Raw genomic sequence first — 21,790 nt, forward strand, 5'->3', positions numbered from 1 at the left:
GCATAACAATTCAAGATTTAAATACTTTAACTCATACGTAAATCAAATTAATAACATATTATATAAATTAAATAATTGACGAAATCGAGATAAAATCCAAAGGTTGTGTTCCCCAAATTTTTCAATAAATACTTTAATATAGAAAACAACAAAATAATAATAATAGCATTATAAAAATATATGACGATGATCGTCGTCAACTCACAGTTATGGAGAATCGTCTAAGTTTGCTCTCCAACAACTCTCAGAGTAGCCGACAATGTCTCAGTTGACAAATCTGAGTATCAAAAATATTTCAAAGACTATAGAGAAATTTATTCTAAAGTTTAACTACCTCTAGGAAACCATCAACATCATTTAAATATACTCTAAGTACAAAATAATATTTTTACTCAAAACTACATTTTTCTATGAATTCATACTAGGATTAGAGTTGTGCATTTACCTCAATGAGTTTCAATAAACCACTTTCAAGAGATGGGTACCTTTTTACTTCCTTAGAACACAAACCCCAACCCAAAAATTATACCCAAGAACTTGGAAAATATGAGGAAGCTTGCTTAGAGAGTGTATACCCTTTCCATGGGTTTATTGTGGCTTTAAGTGAGAGAAATAAGAAGAAGAAGAAGAAGAAGAAGAAGAAGAAGAGAGAAGAAAAGAAAATGAAAATGGAGAAGGATGGGTTGCTAAGAGAGAGAAGGAAGAAGGGGGAAGAGTGAAATGAAAAAAGAAAAGGAAAAAGTAGGTTTTATTATTATTATTATTATTATTATTATTTAATTATTATTATTATTATTATATATATTTTCATTTATAAGGAACACGAGGCGTGTCATTTTGGTTTAAATATATTTTTAATCCCTGCAAATATGAGTCATTTTGATTTTAGTTACTGTAATTTTTTTTATATCATTACAATTTTAAATCTTTTTTAAAAAATACTTAATGAATATTTTATAATAAAAAACGATGACGTGGTCTATTTTCACTAAAGTGACACATACTCAGTGTATCATTCATGGTGATTGGATACATTTTTATTATTAAAAATTGACAAACATTTAATTAAAATAGAAAACTATTTTTTCAAATAATAAAAGAAGAAAATTCTTCATCTCCATTTAATTTTTGTTTAAATTTTCTGCAACATCAACTCTTTTGGCACCTTCTTCGTCGTCGATCAACGCCACTACGCCTCCACCGTCAAGCCCTGTCGCTCCACCACCGGCCTCACCTTCCGCACTATCTCTTGCAACTCCTTCGTCGCCTCCTCCGAGAACACCTTCCTCCCCTCCTCCGACGACTTCTTCATCACCACCGTCAACAACTCCATCATCACAGTCATCTACAACTCCTTCATCGCCACCACCAGCAACTCCTTCAACATCTATGTCGGTACCCACAATGTCGTCGACGTCTCGTCTGGGTGCCGCAACCGCCCACCAGATGAACCGCTACACCGAATCCACTGTTATGGAGCCCACCTTCCCTTCCATCAAGCTCCAAAACTCTATCGTCGCCGCCGTCCTCCAAAACTCCTCCGTCGCCTTCATCATCGTCAAGCATTTTGTGCATGTGCTGTAGAAAAAATAAATGGTACAAAAATTGTAGTGGCGTTTTTTTTTTATGGAGATGAAGAATTTTCTCTCTTATTATTTTAAAAAATAGTTTTCTATTTTAATTAAATATTTTTCAAGTTTTAATAATAAAAAAGTTCACAATCATCATGAATGATACACTCAGTTTGTGCCACTTTAGTAAAATGGACCATGTCAGCGTTTTTTATTATAAAATATTCATTTAGAACTTTTTAAACAAAAAAAATTGAAATTATAAGGATATAAATAAAATAAAAAATTATAAAGACTAAAATCAAAATGACTCATATTCGCATGGACTAAAAGTATATTTAAACCTTAAGTTTTTAAACAAATATTAACTTTTAAATTGTTCTAAAATTTATTTTTATAAATAAATTAATCCAAAATCAACTTTTAAATTTGATTAATTAGATGTGACGTCTTTTTAATTTTTAGATTGTTAAGACACAAGTAGTACCACTTGGTGGCTTTAAAACTTAATTTTAAAATAAAATAAAAAATAAAAAATTCTTAAACGAATTACTTGAATGAGACATCTTTTTACTCCTTGTATTTTTGCGACACGAGTTATATAACTTAACAGTCTTAAAACTCGTTTTTTCAAAATAATATTCAAATCAAACAAAAATTTTATTTTTGATCAAAACAATATTTTTTTATCAACAACAAAACACAATTTCTTTAAAAACAATCAACACATACACAATTTCTTTTTTTCTTTTTCTCTTTCTTAAGCACACATATATTTCAAAATCACATTAAAAACAATTGATATTCATATTTAATAATAAGAAAAAATAAATATATTTAAATTAATATTAATTTTGTACAATTAATTGTAGGTAACCGTATTTTAACAATAAGGTGCTAATACATTCTCTAAGCATAATCGACTCCCAAATTCAAAATTTGGTATAAAAAACGGTTTTGTTTTTTTATTATTTTTTTTTAAAGAATTTTCCAACATTTTTTTTTTTATTTTAAATAAACTTTAGTAAAAATTCCATTGAATTCGAAAAAGACTCCAAATTTTAAGCCGCAATAATATATAATTTCCAAATTAATATTGTCAATAATCTAAAACTATTAGCCTCAACATTCTATCTCACACGATAACACTACTTTTCTATTTATCTTCCATCATTCCAATATTATTTTTTCGTATATATGTTGTTTGTTATTGATAGAATGCTTTTTATTACTACTTTAATACCTAAATACATTGTTGTACATATCTAATATGAACTCGAATTACTTGATTCAAGTTTTGAAACTATTCAACAATTGTAATTAATAGGATGTTATGAGTTGCCTTGGTTCCATTACAGAGAGAGAAAAAAAACCAAAAATAGTTAAGAAATTTTAAATGTTGAAATTTCATAAAAAATAAAAACTTATTTGACTCGATATATTTTTAATATTTACACAAATTCTTAAGTACGTTCTCATTTTATTGGTATTGGTACCCTATTAAAGTAGCATCCTACTTGGTAGAATTATACAATTAAGAAATATTATTAGACACTAAATATAATCAAATCCAGTACAAGATAGTACATTAAACTCAATCATACACTTTGTAGACATGTTAAAGGACAATTCTACCAATCAGAAAATGAAACACTTTTACTTCTATCTCAAGTTCAAGACACTCTTTTGATTTTATCAACAAACCCCAACAAATTTAACACATTTTTTCCATTGAAATAACATCATTCCTCTCAAACTTGTTAGAACCAAATTGATTTGAATGATTATGATCGTTACTTATTTTAAAAATAACAAAATTATTTTAGAGGAACAATTTTAAGCACTAATGTTCTCTTTTAATTTACAATTTTTAGATCAGATTATTCTATAGGAGTTCATACTGTATCTTATGATTTTTTGGTGAAAGTTAAAACGAACACCAAAGCTCCACTCTATTCTCCGCATTCTAAGTCTGGTGAATGTGGCCCAAGAATGCGTCTCTAGTGACCTTATCTAATACAAGCAATGCTCTTATTCATCAACCTATGATAATCACATTAAACATCTGATCTATCTACCATTGGTAACCTTGACAAGCAACCTCTGATAATCGCAACAAACATTTGATTGTCTAACTCTAATAATAGTCTATGTTATATGAAAAATCAACGTTTTAAAGAAGACAAAACTTTTGCACATCCTCTGATAAACACCTTGAATATGTATTTGTCTGAAGGTCTATGCGACAATATCACATATCCTCTGCTATTTATGTATTCATATTAAGATTCACATATACAATTTCAATGATATCTTTGACAATGTTTAATGGTGAATTAGTCTCAAAAGATTTAATACGAAACTTCATGATACATGTTGATTTCTTGCAATCAAAACAACAACAAAAAACCCTAAAAATATCTATAAAAGGACGTGCAACCCGTATTGACACCAAAACAATTGTGTCTCCACTCTTTATCTTTATCTTTTGTCTTGTCAAAGTAATGAGAAATATTTTTTGAGATTACAACATTGTAAATAGGGATGACAACATAATCCGCAGATACGGGTACCCACCCAAACCCGCTTGATTTGGGCGGAAAAAATCCGCGTTGACTAGGTGCGGTTGCAAATTTTCCCCGAAATTAAAATTTGGAGGCATTGACGGGTTTGGGGGAGGTGATACCCACCCCGCGCCCACACCTGAACCCCGCCCTGCAAGTAATTTTATGTTAATTTTTAAATTTTATATACATATACATATTGAATATACTTAATATTTTTTTAAATATTAAAAATTATAATCTTGTCTTTATAGAAAATATTTTTTAAGTTAATTATTGTCTAATAATAATTATTTTATTATATTAATTATAATAGATATGATTTTTTAATTTATAATTTTATATATATGAATGGGTGTGGGTGTGTAATGGAAAATCCAAATTCCGTTGCGGGCGGGGATGAGGGTCTAATTTTCACACCCGCTATGAAACGGGGGCGGTGCGGATTTTCTCCGATTACTTGAGTGTGGAGGTGGAGGAGGTAAAATCTGCTTTCGCTCCACCCCGTTGCCATGCCTAATTGTAAACACCCTATTGTGATAGTTATTTAAAAAAAAATCCTTAAACTTGTTCGCTTGTACCTAGCCCAATCATGACTACATCTCTCAATAGCTTGAATGTATTAAGCTAGTACGTCGAGAAGACTTGAACACAACCAATTTGACTACTAAGTGTTCAGTGAAAGAGTAATTCAGTTGGTGAATTAGTGGATTAAATCTTTCATGTTGAAATGATTGGACATAACTACCGTGTTAGTGGTGAACTAGGATAAATCGATTATGTTGTTCTGTTTTTCTTTTAATTTGATATTTTTTTCATCATTTTTTGCTAAAATCTTTTTAAAATAAAACACAATTCAACCACCCTTTTTTGTTCTACAATTGACATCAAAGTTCGGTCGCGAAAAAGATAACTGACATTTTTTTTTTGGTGTGGCCTTATATGAAATTTAGAAGGCTTCAGCAACCTATTGTATCAACTGAGATTTTCTTCAATGTCAAGCAACAAACCTCCTTCATTTACAGTCCAAATTTTCACAATATTCTTTCTAGTCATAGGAGTGCAAGAATTAGTATTGATGTTACTTGGAGCCCTCCACCTCTGGGTTGTTTTAAAGTGAACGTGAATGGATCACCACATATTCATTCTCTTAATAGTAGTGCTCGTGGAGGCATCATTAGAGATTCAAATGGTCATTTTATAAAGGACTTCTATAATAAATTGGGATAATGTAATTCGGTTTGGCCAAAACTTTGGGCTCTTCGGTTAGCTATCAAGTTATCCTTTGTTGTTTTTTGAATTTCAAAAAAAAACTTTTAAAAACAATTTATGCCACCGAAAATTTACTGGGTTGAGTCGCTGACTAGGTCGCTCTCTTTAAGACGTTTTGAGGGACTGCCCAAATTGTGCAAGGCAGACTATCAACCACGAAGTCTCCAAGATAAAACAGTCCAGATACTCTGTATCGGAGTTCTACTGCATTGTAGAAAACCGTTCTAGAATTACACCCTTAATATGGCAGTCGTATGACTGCCACTCGTAATATGACACTAAGACCACTCGAAAGAAACAGAAGAAAAAGTAAGAAGGGGGAGAAGTGAGAAAAACCTTAGATGCGAAGAGCTTTTGATGTGATTTTCCAACTGAGGAGAACTCTCTATTTATAGAGGAAATCTGCAACTGGATATAAGAGAATGAAGGGTCGATCAGAACGTGCGCTCCAAGATGTGACCTCAGAAACGTGCGCTCAAAACTTAGGGTTTTGACTCTGAGTTTTGACCGGGCAACAACATAAATGTGAGACCAAAGATTAGGGTTTTGACCAGGCAAAAAACAGACGCACGAATTTAGGAAGGAAGACTAGATCAGATATGTAATGTTGACTCGGTGGAGGACAGCTACGTAATTAACGTATCAATTAGAGATAAAACTCAAGCATTCAGTTAATTAAAATAAATAATTAATTTTCACATGCTAAAAAATAATAATACACCACGTAGCCAAGGCCAAGACCAAGGATGAGCCGGACAGACGGGTGGCGGCGGCGCGCGCGCGTGTTGTGGTCAATTTGCTTGCGTTCTCCCTCATTCACAAAATTGGGGTACCCCTTGGACCCTCCCCAAGTTCCATACATCCACCTTATATGCTCTACTAGTGTGTGATATCCCTCCTACGTAGGACTTCTTTATTTTTTCAATTCACAACAACACTAGCTCTCATAAATATCATCATTATTTCCAATAAATTTTCATTAAAGCATCATCATTTCCAACATCCTTAGATATTTCATTGGCTTGCGTTATTTTTTAGGCTGGTTCGAAAGTTGTGGTGGATTTGGTTCATAAAGGTTCCTCTTCCAATGCTTTTATCCAATTCATTCTCTGTGAAATCCTACTTCCTTTGAATGAGTTATTTTAGATTATATTTTTCCTTCTTTAGTATTTGGCTTTTTGATGATATTAAAAGTGTTAGCTTGTAGTTTATTTTCCGTTTATCATCAACAAAAATAGTATATAAATGTTTAAATAATAATTAATATTTTGCTTAAAATAATATTATTAGTTTTATTATATATATCGGTGATATAAATATTTTTACATTGTTAATTTATTTTAACCACATAACATTAAAAACCATTAAATTAATTTAACTACTTCTAAATTACATTTATTTGATTTTGATTTATTAATAATGTAAAAAAATTTATATTGACAATGTATAAAAATAATTTCACATCCTTTTAGAATAATATATAGGATTTAGGGTTTAGAGTAATATATAGGATATAGGGTTTAGAGTAATATATAAAACACAATTGATGAAAAAATATATATATAAATCAGAAGACCAAAATATCAACGTTTTAGGAGATTAAATTAAATTTGTAAAACTAATTTTGAAAATCTTATAACTTTTATACTTTAAATTACTCCATCCGTCCTATAATATATGAGTTATTTTATCATTTTACACATATTTAGAAAAATGTATAAATAAAAAAAAGAAAATTTTACTTTTACTAAATTATTCTTATTAAATATCGATGCATTTTGAATGTCATAAATGTTAGTTATCAATGTCATAAATGGATAATGAAAGATATTGCATTGAAAGTGATGCAAGTATTATTAATTAAATGTTGCAATTGAGAAAAAATGTGAATTGAAAATTGAAAGAGACATTCATTTCTTGGCAATTTTTTTTTACAAATGAACCCCTTATTGTAAAACAGAAAGAGTAATATGTATTATGAATTAAAAAGATAAATAACTTTCAATGTTACTATTTTTTATTTCAAATTAAATATTTTAATATTTATTAGATTCATATATTTATAATATTTAATTTTCAATCAAATAAATTGAAATCAATATATTTGTAATATGTATTTATTTAACACCGGTTATTAGTATTTGTTTTTACATTCTAAACCCCAAATTTTTTTTTGGATTATTAATCTTAAATAGTTGATTTAGTTGCATATATCTTCTTAAGTTCCCTCATCAATAGTATATATAATAAAATTATTAATATATTTGTAAAGTATCATATCTTCTTAAGCTCTTTCGTTGGCGATCCCCAATTAGTCATATCTATGGAGAAGTAAATCAATGTGTTGATTTGTTTGCTAACAAGGTTCACTCTACTTTCTTCGAAGGAGTTATTTTAGATTATGTTTTTCCTTCTCTTAGTATTTATCTTTTTTATGATATTAGATGTGTTAGTCTATCTAGCGTAATCTTGTAGTTTATTTTTCATTTATTATCAACAACAAAAAATAGTGTATAAATATTTAAGTAATAATTAATATTTTTGCTTAAAATAATATTATTAGTTTTATTATATATATATTGTCGATGTAAATATTTTTTACATTATTAATCAATTTTAATTATAGAAAATTAAAAACCATTAAATTTAATTATTAACTACTTCTAAATTATACTTATTTAATTGTGATTTATTAGGAATATAATTTTTTTATTAATAGTGTATAAAAATAATCTCACATCCTTTAGTAATATATAAAACACAATGAAAAAAAGAGTAATGTATAAAGGAAAAAAAAAGTTAGTTTTTTGGAACCGCCATATAACTAGAATAATTTTTTCATTGCTATAGTTCAATGAGAAAGACCCAAAGATAGGAGATTAAATTAAATTCATAAAACTAATTTTGAAAATCCTATAATTTTTGTACTTTAAATTTTTTACTCTGTCCTATAACAATTGAATCATTAATCATTTCACACATATTTAGAAAAGTTTATAAATGAAATAAAGATAATATTATTTTTTTCAAGCTATCTTTATTAAATATTGATACATTATCAATGCCATAAATGCTAGTTATCAATATCATAAATCCATAGAAGAAGATATTTCATTGGAGTGCAATTGAGAGAAAAAAATATTAAAAATTGAAAGAGACATTTATTGTTGAATATTTTTTTTTTTTACAAATAGATCAATTATTGTAGGACAGAGAGAGTAATATATATTTTTAATTAAAAAATTAAATAATTTTCGATCTAGTTATTTTTTTTTTCAAGTTAAATATTTAATACTTTATTATATTCATATATTTATAATATGTAATTTTCAATCGAATAAATGGAAATCAATATATTTGTGAGATATATTTATTTAACACCGATTATTTGTATTTATTGTGATATCTTAAACCCTAAAATGTAATTTAGATTATTAATCTTAAATAGTTGATTTTGGTAGCATATAAAAATTGGAAGTTTTTCAAAAACCTTTTTTAAAGGTTTATGATATACATTGTAACTCATTTCACATATAGAGTGTCCAAATAATTTTTATCACATCAAAAGGAACTCAAGATCACATTTAAAATCTTTGAACTCCACTCCTTTACATTCTATTCTTGAAACAACAAAATAGTTTATATAAAATGTCACTATAACTATCCCATCTAAATATCACCTATCAGAATAGGAAAAATCCCAATTCTAAATTCCCTAACTCTAAACAAGCAAATCAAAAGAAATTTTTCAAACATTTTATGAGAAAAATATTTTTCATAAATCAAATATTGCTTATGTTTCTGACTAGAAAGGGGTTTGTCGTAGTATTCTAGGATTTGTCATCAAGTCAAAGGGTTGGTCCAACCATGATCGTGCAGAGTTTGACTTTACCACGATTTACCCTCTAGTGTGGCCTTATGCCTTCTACAATTTGACACTGTTTTCTATTATTTGTGAATTCCTCTTGTAATGTTTAGGCAAGTGATAATTGCAATTTCATATGAGTAGAATAACTAGGATTGATATTTCTTTTCTGAATTAACTAAATGAAATCAAGTCAAACTATTTTGATCATCTTCATCGTGCGAAGTGCACTTGTCATTGTTCGATGAATTAAAGTCAAAATACTATGTCAAAATACTCTTGAAATTCTATGCATTGTTATGAAACATGGATCAAGCTTTCATTAAAGTAAATATTGTGTCGTGTTTTGCCATGTGAGGTTACTTTATATGACTATGTGCTATATGTTACTATGCACTAACAATCTAAACCAATTTTACACTATGAGTTAATAAGTAATTAATTCTATGGTTATATATATGATCGTAAATTTTATCAATCATTAACCATTCAATCAGTGGTTCATATTAACTGACCATGTAAAATTATTTACACCATTAGTATATATCCATTAAATCTACATATGAAAAATCAACATAAAACTATTTTGAAATTTAGAGTGTCATACTAGTTAAACCACATGACTATTAATATGATGTAAGTTAAGTTCTAAAAAATATTTATGATACAAATTATACATCATATTTAATATATATTAAACTAGTATACAAATGTCAAATCCAAAGAAAAAATATTAAATTGGTATTTATTCTATCAAAAGAAATAAAACAAACTAGTCGATACAATTATAAATTTCATAATAACATAGTGATGAAATTATGTCTATATGCTATATTGTTTTACAATATAATATATACTGTATAATATATATTTCGTGTACTTATACAAATTAAACATAACCCAGTAGTACGAGAGTTTATACGAGGAATGGGGCTTGGATTTTAATCCGTGGTTCAGCATTTTTAATTTTCGAATTTATGTGGTAAACTTCATACCTGAGCTCCTTAATTGTACATGTAGAGGGTTACGGGTCAAGGTTGGATTTAGTTTTGGAGAGGAATAAATCCGAACCAATTAAAATAATTGTTTGATTCAGTTTTTGCAGTATTTTTTACAAAATGTCAATGGAATGAGAAACTGTTACTTGGGTTCGGTCCTATCAAATTTACATTTCTAAAAATTAGGAAATTTATTTTGTAAAATTTTAAAATAACTACATAAACTGTGAAAAATAAATAATCTATAATGATTAAAAGTCTGTAGGACAGATACATTAACAATAAATAAGTACATATGCAGCTGCGATCTTATGTGTTTTAACAAATTGTACACTTTTTTTTTATAATCTGTACTACAGATACATTAACTACAAAATCAAGGAATGAATACCCGAAAAAATGAATGGCCTCTTTCATCATACTAGAGGGGAAAACAAAAAAAGACAACATTGAACACATTAACCTCGAAATTAGCAGATAAGATACACTTTTAACACAATATACACAACAAATGTTCAAACTGAAGGGAAATAAATAGGAAAACGGTATAGGGTGGGAAGAAAAACCATGAAAGAAAATCATGAAGCGCCTTGGAAAGACAGTCGATCTCGAAGAGTATCAAATATTGATGAAGCTCCTGCATTTTGTGCAAAAGTCAATTTCAACCGACCAAGCAATTCACCATCTTTTGCCTGTGAAGCAGCATCGGCAGCTTCCTTGGCCATACCAATACGAGCATAAGACTGTCCAAAATAAGAGAAAAGTAAGGTATTGGCCACATTATACATGGGCTAAAGTATACTAAAATATAAAATAAAAAAAGTATTAATTTGAGCTAAAGTCTCATTTCCATAGCAAAAGCTATAGTTTGATACCATAAAATATGTCCTTGGGCATAGGTTAAGCATTTGCCTAAAAGTTATTGATGGGCATTTATAATGATAATCCTTGAATAACTGCTTAATACATATACAAATATGTGACAAAAGTTTGGTTAATTTTTTTTTGTTTAAGAAAATTTATTATTCATTGAGCTGTGTTTTATTAAAAAAAAAATTGGGTGTGGTTTCTGGAATATTGTCTCTATTGTAGGCTTCATTTCTGGAGAAATGATTATTCATAAAGGATTGGGCTTCTCAACAGTGAAATTTTCATTTTAAACAAAAGTGAGTTGTGTCATTATTTAAAACTCAAACAATCAATAGTGTATATTTTCTTCTAAAAAGAAGAAGCCAAATCGATTTGAAGCAATTGGTTCATTTAATGACATGAAAAAAGCAATAACGAAGAATGAAAACTGGAACTGACTCTGTTATTGGTTATTCAATCATTGAGATAAGAGACAAGTTTAAAATACCTCGGCTTTTTCTCGAGGGTCTGCAAGTTTGGGGATATATTTAATAGCTTCTCCCTTTTCATCTGCTTCAATGCATGCCTCAACAAATGGCCTATAACCTATGCATGCCAGAACATGTATGTAGGTATTGGTCATCAAAATAATAGTAAGTAGCAAGCAAAGTAAAAAAAAGGGACACCACAAATTTACAAAACCATAGAGAAATCCTAAAATAAGATTATACTTGAACTTCTTTATCTATGTTCTCATACACAATTATTTCAAGGAAATAAATCATATATTGCAGGTTTACCATCCAAACAAATCAGTTTTATCAGCAAATGTCTTTAATCTATTTGAATATTATCCACAGAACCCACTTGAAAATTGGTGGGACAAAATGCCTCGAAAAATACAGGAGTTCAGGCTGACGCTGGAATTCTTCATTTCAGTATTTCTTGCATTGATTTTATTTTCTTGCATTGATTTTATTTTATAATAACAATCGAAAACATGCTTCATGTGACTAGATAGCAATGATAATAATTATGAGGATGATATTTAAGGCATTGAAAAGGTTGTTGACAGGTCATTTTTACTATTCTTGGTTTAAGATTTTGTCTGCGTTGAATGTCAATTTTGGGATAGCTGTCTTACTCCCTAAGTTTTTTATGACAGTTTCTTCTCTAAAATCTGGCAATGTCTTTTCTATTAGTATATCAACAACTTCTCTTATACTTAGTTTTCTATTACAAATTTACAAACTTTTAACTAATTATTTTCTATATTAATTACTTCTAACAATGTATATCAAATTTAACTTTAAAATATTTATGGTAATAAACCCCACACACCATGTGACCTGTGCGCATGCACAGGTATATTACTAATAAAGAAACAAAAAAGACGATTCTACTAAAACAACGATAGGGAACTGTCAACAAGGAAAACTCAATGTCATTGATGGTCAATGTATTTTTATTTTTCATGTTTAATGCATGGAGAATATTTCATTGGAAGGTTAAAAACAATTGTGATTGTGCGAGTATAAGATATCTTCCCAAAATGATGACCATTACATATAAGTTATAACTAACATATTCAAAAAAGAAAAAAGTTATAACAAACCCATTCATGCCTTTCATTGTGGCCAACTAGTGCTCACATTGGAGTTAATCAAATTTAAAAGGCAGGATGCAGTTTGAATCACTTCCAAATATCCTAAAATATTCCTAGCAGTTTAAAAGTTACCTATTGGAGGTTTCTTCTCCTTTGAAAATTTTTCTAGGGCAGCCCAATCCTTGATTGTGGCCAAAGCAAAGACCTTAAGCCAATACCATCTCTTCTCAGACACCTGAAGTAATAGAACCACAAAATTGTATAATCACGAACCATAAAAGTGTTTGTATTTGATTATTGTATTATTTTCTTCTAAACAAATCATCCATTCAAAGGCACCAGATGAATTATTCTATTTCCTTAAAAATCACAATCATTTTTCAATTAAAAATTACCAACCTTAAATTCTGTTTTCACTTTTAGTGCAGCTCGATGATTTCCCAAGACAATACAAGTACGGATTGTATCACTTATACTTGAATCCACAAAAATTGCCTGCTTTGTAGTCACTTCGAATTCATGCTGGAGTCTGCAGTAGCAACAGTGTCATTAATTTCCCTTTGTCTGAAGACATGAATATTTAGTCAACAAGGTTTTATAATTTTATATAACAGCTAGTAACACGGTCTGAATGTTTCTGCAGAAATATGTGAATAATCACTTATTGATAAATATATGGACATCAAAACTACCCAAAAGAATAACAAATTAAATCATTAAAAGATTTATTTTATGGTTTAGCAATGTAACAAAACTGATGATCACACCTTAACAGTTTTGCATGCTCTTCAGCTGCCTTTGATTCAAAAGTATGTTCCTTGGTTTCAGCAAAAAGATTCTGGGCCTTCTCAATAAGTTTTATTCGAGGACCATGAAGTGGAGAGCCCTTGCTTGCCATGGGATTTTTTTCAAGTTCCCATGATTCTTTCCAAAGAAGAAATGCCACATCCTATATGAATTTCTTCAGAATGTGTTCCAGTATTTAAATTAAAAGCATGAAAAGTTGCAGTTGAGCATATAAGGATATGATTACTAGCATTTGTTAAATCTAACATAACTGGCACTGGCATAACAGATATGATTACAAACTTTCTGATATGGGATATAATAAATAAATTATAGAAAACTGCAACATAGAATCACTTGTAGACTAGTGCCTAGCTTGAAGAAAAGGAAAACAAGAGCAAAGAAGGTATATTATAATGCTTAGTAGTCAGATGTAACGTGAATATATAAATTGTTAATTTCACTGATGTTGAATAGTGGATATTTTCCTCATTTATATAAATATTCCAAATCAGAAGTCAAGCATATGATGAAATTTGTGGCAAACAGAACATACTTGAAGTTGCCCTGTTGTTAAGAAGAAGTCCTTGAGAAATTCATGTTTATAGCACCTGAAAATGAGATCTAAGTATCAATTGCTGCATGATGTGATTTCTCGATAAAACATATTGAATACTTCAATAAAATCACGTGATTCTATTTGATCATTTAAAAAAGGAACTAGTATGTCCAAGACAGAAAACATGGACAATGATTCATAAAACAGATAGAGATTATATTGTAATCGTTGCATTTCAACCATCTCTTCCTCTAACTTTCATATTTAAATACGTGCCTCCCACGTTACCTACTTGAGATGTAGTTATTAATGTATGGATGAGATACATTTTCAACAAAACATAGACAAGGACCCAGGTGATTAACAATCAACATCTAGGAAGGTAGCAAAAACAGATCAAGGAGACAGAAATTGGAAAATAAGGATAAAGAAACTTTATCTTTTATTGATGAACATCACTGTTAAAATTGAATGTTTTAGTCTTTTAGATATAATGGGAGGAAAAGGAGAGAGCAAATACTAAATATACTCTGAAATTGATATTTATTTCACATGAGAGTATGTGTTGGATATGTTACAAACCACAAAACATTAATCAACATTTTTACTTGTATTGAAGTCTTAATCAAAATTAAATAAGGAAAAAAATTACGAGATATATGGAATCATGGAAAATAATCTTAACGTATCACCTAAGATATTCTACATCATTCTAGGCTACAATTCTGATATGGGCTTAAATGTATTTAGATAATTTGATCCCTAAAAGTATGGCTAATTTTGAAATTAATACCTATTCATTTTTTTTACATATAGTCCCTATAATTTTTTTTTAAAAAAATAAAGTGTATTTTTACACATGCAAAAACACATTCTAAAAATGCACTATTTTTGCTATGTATTGGAACCCCAGTAAACAAAGTATTCAACTATCTCCTGAACTTCTACTTTTATCATAACTCTCTCACGCAATGATTTGATCGAAAAACGGTCTTTTTTTATTATAAGCAGTTTATTTTCTTCATTTTGTCACGAGTTAGCAGTGAACATTATTATTACATAACCAGGACGATCCACACTGTCTTGCCTTTTGAAAAATAGTTCTAGAAAACATACCGTGCATAAGTTATAAATAAGTCACGCGCTAATGGTCTGGCTTGTATGGTTCCAAAGAACTCCAACGGCTGCCTCTGCATCATCATAACAAGAATGTGTGCATGAGATATACATGTGTTGATCCATATACATCACAAACCAGACAACACTTAATATAAAGTTTTCCAGAGTCCAATACCTTTTGCCAAATATGAAAAAGTACAAGGTAAACTAGATCTGTATCACCACATTCAGTCGCCTTTGTCAAGGCTATATCTTCTTCTCCAATGCTTAACAGGAGAGGAACCTAAACAGAAAAGTTAATGAGAAAAATAGTAAAATATCCCACCAGAAATCAGCCAGCAAATTGGATGTGACTTGGGGGGGAGGAAAAACATGAGCAAGACACCGTTAATTCAACATGTGTCCAAAATAACCAGAAAACAAGAATTCCACCTGTTTGGATGATCGGGGTTCATGTTCAACAAGCAAGGCAGCTAACTTTCGGCGGCCATTTTTGTCTGCATGAGCAGCAACTGCTGCATAGGATATGCCTTTGCACAGTTTTAACTGAGAGAAAAAAAAATCCAATTCAAGAGTAGTTGGAAATAATAGGATGATTGTAAAAGAGCTTGAAATGGGTGGGGGAGGGGGACCTTATCAAGCAGAATCTCTAGAAGAGTAGCATCAGGTATTGCCAATGACGCAGTTATCTTTGCACATGCCCAGTGCATTATCACCATCTCCTACACAAAAGTAGTCATAAAAAACATCAAAATTTACTTGAACAATCAAAGAAGATTGCTGATATACTTATGAATTGATGATATATCAGTAATTAAAATAGCAGAGAGAATAAAACGATCAATCAATTGAATTGTAGTAATTCATTAAACCATGCCTTGTTTTCATTTAACATGTTCATGTATTTGAACAACCAACAAAATGTACCACTTGTTTGCCAACGCATATGAATGTACTGAACCCTATGAAGCACGAACTCTGGCATGGACACCGTGACACAGCTAATGTCCAAATTATAGGACACTGCATACCATTATTTTAAATGTAGGTGAGATAGTGATAGCTGAAAACAAAAAGCATAAAGAATTTTGAGGGATAGGAAGAGAAGAAGCAACGGTAGAGGAAGCTTAAGAGAGGGAAGGGGACTCGAGGAAGAGTTGTCAAGAGGAAGAAAAAACGGAGTACTTCAACAAATTATAAGACTTTTGCCCACTTAAGCCATGTTCACTCCCTACTCTAACAAAACCCTGGTCCACTCTGCTTCAAGTTCCTACCAAGCAACCCTTTGATCCAGTTCTTGATCCTTTTACTGCTGTTACCGTTGCTATTGTCTCTCAAAACACAATCCTTTTTTCCTCTCTAACAGCATTAATTCTTCTATCCAAAAATAAATGTAAAAATTTGCTACTGGCTCTCAAACCAATAATCCTTTTTCCTCTCTACCAGCATTAATTCTTCTATCAAAAAATAAATAATAAAAAGCTTACGAACATTCAAATTTTCATATAATACATTCTCCTTACTTCAATCAAAGAGCCTAATTCAGCTCATATTTTTCAGATTACAACCTTGCAACATTGATATTTTCTGTATCCCTCAATTTTTTAGATTTTCAATTCTGGAATATTTGCATAAACAGATAATTTATGACGAACAAAACAGCTCTAATAATTAGCTACCTCTGTCAAAATAATAACCTCATTCTTCACATATACATTGTATCTGTACTGTATTGCAACTTGGGCTTATGTAATAGTATATATAAAGGTATAAATGTACTCACTATTATACAATTACTATTATACCATGTTCATCAGTTCATGTATATAAACAAACAAGATTTGTGCTCAACACACTTCCTAAATCCCTAATTGTATTTTGTTAGGATCCTTTCTTTATGCAAGAAAGAATTTCTAGAATAATGGTATAAAAACAGATTCAAATGAATAAAGATTGCAAACAAATGAAGGGATTCTTATTGGTATATTGAGATTGAAAGAGAAGATACCAAAGGATTACAATGAATATGATAACCTTGCACTAAAGGCTACCCCCATGGGAGCACTCTCCCTTCACTAGAGCATTCTCTAGTTTACAGCTTTCATAAAATGAATTCCTCCATTCTCCTAAAGGGGGGTTAGTCCTGTTTATAAACCATAGGATTAACAGCAATTAAACCAGAAAGTCTAACAAACTAAACTAACCTCTAACTAACTTCTTAACTCCAATCCTAACAAATTCCAATTTATTCTAAGACCTAACATATATTTATAAACTCAATCCTAGTTTCCTATACCGTTAATCCTTAAAGTTCCCATAACCATAAAATATGTTTTATTTTGGTGCATTTGGTTGGTGGGTGTAGTTTCTCATATAATTAAGGATTATCCTTTGGATGAGCTACTTTAGGGAAAATAGCTTCTATTTCGTGTAAAGCACATTCTCTTTTTAAAGGAATTTTCGATGCATTTGTTTAAGAATTAGGTAGCATTGCTTCACTGATGCTGTTTTCATGCTTTGTTGTTTGTATATCCTTTTTATTTTAAGCAGGACCTATTATCTTCTCATTATCTTAATGAATATCTGATTATGTAAGAAAAAAAGGCAAAATATCCAGGACTTGCCAAGAAATGCACATAATTCTGCTCTTATAACAGGAGGATATTTCAAGAAAATCAAGTTTTCAATCTTATATTTGATCAGTAGGTGCTACACAGTTACAGAAATAGAAGCAAAAAATATAAAATATGTATATACTTACTTGATTCATACCAAGATATTCTGATATCCGCAATGCAAGCAGATGTTGGTGAGCATTAATCAGGCGACCAATCAGGACAGATGGTGTAAGCAACTGATGGCACGCAATAAGCAAATTCAGTACAATGTCAGCACAGACAATTTCAGCACTAAAGAGACAAGTATTCTTTAAAAACCTTATATTGCTGAATACTAAGAGGAATGCCAATCTCAAGGCTGCGCACTGCATTCAAGACCCGCAGAATTTTACACATTTCTTGGATGCGATCGCGATGAAAATTGCTGCCAAAGTCAACTGGATATCATTACCGAGAGCGTATATCAGAAAATATGCTTGCCAGACTTTCACTACTAAAAGAGTGTAATTAAGGCATAAAACAATTTATAATAGTTTGGTCAGTATATCCAACAGAAAATCCATCAAGCTCACCTACAAAAGGCCTGCCCATAACTGGCTGCCCTTAGGAGAATTCGTTGGCGCGAAACATCAAATTCATGACCTGAAGCATCAACGCATGCTTCAACAGCCTCAGGAAGGGACGATCTTATCAATCTCAAATTTTCATCTGCCTGAGGAGTGATGATAAGAAAATCAGACAGTCATCTACAAGTATGAACTGTTTGCTGATGCCATAATTGAATTGCATATGAAGACCCGACACATCAAACTAAGTCCACATATAACAAAGCTCTTCTTTTTCTTTATTTTTATATCAAAAATATGTTATAAACCACCACAAACGCTTATTTCATTCATCATTTTCCTTTATGTTGAACTAAATTAGAGTTGGTATGTTAAATAGATTTAGTCAACCAAATTTACCTTGATCTTCCATTGTCAATAGAAGGAAATGCTCAATGTTAGACTTCCAATATATAAATATTTCAGTACGCATTCCAATTTTCAGCTAGACTATGTTGTGTAAGTATATGAATAAATAAAAGCATCGCTGCTCAACAAGGCATAATCTTGTAAATCTATATATTCATTGAATTAATAAGGCTACGCCTAAATAATGAACATACACTGTTTTCTTGTTAAGAAAGTAGGCTATCAGTGAATGACTCAAGGATCAATTAGAAGCCTCTAACTAACAGGGAAGGCAGCACAAGCTAGTACATGAAGAAAACCACAGTAAGATTCACTGCTACGCTAGTTAAGCTCCTTTTTAAATTCCTTTAAAAGAATTTTATTGAGATGGTAGAAAAAAAATTTAAAACTAGTGCTCAATATAGTGGTTTTAGCCTCTGGAGAATTATCATCATACTCTGCAGAGTGCAGGCAAGAAAATTGAATTTTATAGTCTTTGGTCTACAAACACATGCATGCAAACTTTGCCGCCTTTCATACTCTACACCCTAGTCTAAGTTTGTAAGCTAAAATTTCTAAGTACAAGACAAATTCAGAATTTTATTAGTTAGCAATGAGAAGATATCTGAATATAACCAATGACATACATTAGATGACACCTCAAAGTTCTGGACGTACAAACTCTATGTACAATTAAAACTTTAAAAACAGAGCAAATGGTAAAGAAGAAAAGGAACAAAGCCTCTGACCTTAGCACTACGCCTATCAAAATGATCTAAAGCGTCATACAGCAAAGCTGCAGGTGATGTACTGCCAATTGTGAATATTGAAACTGTGGAATCAGGAACCCGCTGTAGAAATTCCATACTAGTGTTGGACAATATCCTCACTCCGTCACACTCAGGAATAAGAATTATTGGTTCATCATAAAGGTAGGTAACCGGTTCTCCATCAGGACCCATCATTAAAAGCATATCATCCCAGTAAAGAAGCACAGCATCCATTCCACACCAAGCAAGCTGCTCCGGAGGAAGAGCAGACTGCACATATGAAAATAGTTATAGAGATGACTGCACATAGAGTATATATAGATCACAAAAAATTATGGATGTCTCTTTGAAGTTTAGATACACCCCTTTTTTGTCCCTTAGGACATGATGCTCTAGCAGCATACCATACTATAATAATTAACAAAATGGGTCGCAACATCATAAACAAAACGGCAAAAAATTAATTGACATGGTACAAATTTACAATTATTCTACATGCCCACAAACACAAAATTCTTAAGCATTCAACAATCAAGAATTTAGCACATCCCACAAATTCTACAAAATATCATAATCACTCATCTCCTATGCATTGGCACTTCAGATTGCAGATTAAAAGCATGTTTGGTGTCCAGCTCCCAACACATGTCAATGTCTAACAACCACACAACATTGATGCATGTGGTTTATTCAATCAATTCTATTTTCTTAAATTATTACAAATGTCTACAAGTCAACAAGTCAGTGTTATGTTCAGCTGTCCTATCTTTGTCAATATTTCATAGACAAAATTAGTAACAGTGATTCAACTTTAAACTGTCAGTAGTCCTACAATATCCCTAAACTTTTAACTCTACAAAATTTGCAATGGTTCAAAGTTGAAATTATACAGAATTCATATTAACAACCACATTTCAATTTCCAATTCAATTCAAACATAATTCATTCACGCACCTCACACTCCCTCTCAATAATGACACCAGTCAAATCCGACGTAGTGACAAGAAGCCGGCCATCATGAGTGAACGACGCAAGCCACTTTCCGTCCCGCGACACCACCATCTTCTGCAGCGGTCCCCGGAGCATCTCACCACCAAGTCGCTGAACACCGTCCTCCTCAACAGCGAGCACCGCAGCATCCTCCTCCTCACCACCATCGCCAACACCAAGCAAAACCTCAACATTCCCAGACACCGTATACTGCGGCTCGATGACAGCCATACAACGTGGCGGCTCAACAATACCAGGATCCGCTAGCTTAACCGCGTTAGGGTTTTTGAAATCAGCAATACAGAACAACTGATTCGCTTCAGTGATACAAACGACGCCGTTTCCCCAAAAAGCACAATCCGCAACGTTACTCTCGAAGCACTCTTTACCTAACGAGAGATTCGGTTCGATGAGACGAGCGTGCACGTCGTATCGATAAACGGTTCCGTCTTGAACGACGCAGACGAGTGTATGGTCATCGGTCCACGACATTCCGATGAGGCGACCGCCGGGATTACGCCAGACGGTATCGGCGAGAAGGTGGCCGGAGGAGGAGAATATACGGAGTTTGCGGAGGGCGGACTCGCCGTGAAGCTGGACGATCTTTGAATCGTCACGGATCACGGCGAGGGGACCACCGAAGGGAGCAGCGGCGACTTTGTTGCGGGCGAGGTCCACGTGTTTCCAGCGCATAGGATAGAGTTCGGGCTTGCGGTAGTAGCGGTTGTAGAGGAGCTGCCACTCCGCGGCTACTGAGACGTTAGCCATTGTGGAGAATTGGAAAATGGAAACCTAGAAAGGGAGGTTGCGATCAAGGTGAAGCCATTGATTGATCTACAATTCTATAGTACAGTATTGCTTTGTTGAATTATGTGGAGAGAGAAAATGAAGTACAAAAATTTTAGTATGGTTATTAATATAAAACTAATGTTATTTAATAATATATAAAATATAGAAATCACGTTTTATTTTTCTTAAAATGTTGTTGTATTTGTATTTGTATTTTATTTTATATAAAATTAGTTAAATTAAGAAAAATAATATAAATATTTAAAGAAATTATCTAAAAAATTAACTTCAATATAAATTTGGTCTAAAATAAATATTTTAATAAAAAAAACAAAAATTATATTTAAAACAATTGCAACATGTAGATTTTTTTAATGATTAATAATGTTTTTAATTTTGTTAAAAAAATAAACAAACAAAAAGATAAATATACTAGTCTTTGTAGGATCTGGAAAAATTCAATTTTAGTCCTTTAAAAAGT

General features: G+C 31.3%; 1 protein-coding gene across 1 annotated transcript; it reads right to left on the reverse strand.

Moving 5' to 3' along the window:
- Window positions 1-10,495: 10,495 nt before the first annotated feature.
- LOC101498618 (protein VACUOLELESS1) lies at window positions 10,496-21,409 on the reverse strand. Its single transcript, XM_004499921.4, has 15 exons — window positions 20,485-21,409; window positions 19,510-19,800; window positions 18,380-18,519; window positions 18,126-18,231; window positions 17,951-18,043; window positions 15,822-15,911; window positions 15,622-15,735; window positions 15,365-15,472; window positions 15,187-15,260; window positions 14,068-14,122; window positions 13,493-13,674; window positions 13,125-13,254; window positions 12,858-12,960; window positions 11,628-11,725; window positions 10,496-11,013 (listed from the first exon to the last, which is right to left on the reverse strand). The coding sequence occupies exons 1-15, from the start codon at window positions 21,286-21,288 to the stop codon at window positions 10,849-10,851; spliced, it is 2,553 nt and encodes an 850-aa protein (XP_004499978.1). The 5' UTR covers window positions 21,289-21,409; the 3' UTR covers window positions 10,496-10,848.
- Window positions 21,410-21,790: the final 381 nt, after the last annotated feature.

The sequence above is a fragment of the Cicer arietinum genome, chromosome 5 (assembly GCF_000331145.2).
Source record: "Cicer arietinum cultivar CDC Frontier isolate Library 1 chromosome 5, Cicar.CDCFrontier_v2.0, whole genome shotgun sequence".
NCBI lineage: Eukaryota > Viridiplantae > Streptophyta > Magnoliopsida > Fabales > Fabaceae > Cicer > Cicer arietinum.

What these genes read in the sequence shown, in the direction of transcription:
- LOC101498618 (XM_004499921.4), bottom strand. Translation starts at nt 21,288, where the DNA reads ATGGCTAACGTCTCAGTAGCCGCGGAGTGGCAGCTCCTCTACAACCGC. An exon ending in TAGAGATTCTGCTTGATAAG is followed by an intron (nt 15,736 to 15,821) that starts GTCCCCCTCCCC and finishes TTTTTCTCTCAG; the next exon opens with TTAAAACTGTGCAAAGGCAT. An exon ending in AAGTGAAAACAGAATTTAAG is followed by an intron (nt 12,961 to 13,124) that starts GTTGGTAATTTT and finishes CTATTACTTCAG; the next exon opens with GTGTCTGAGAAGAGATGGTA.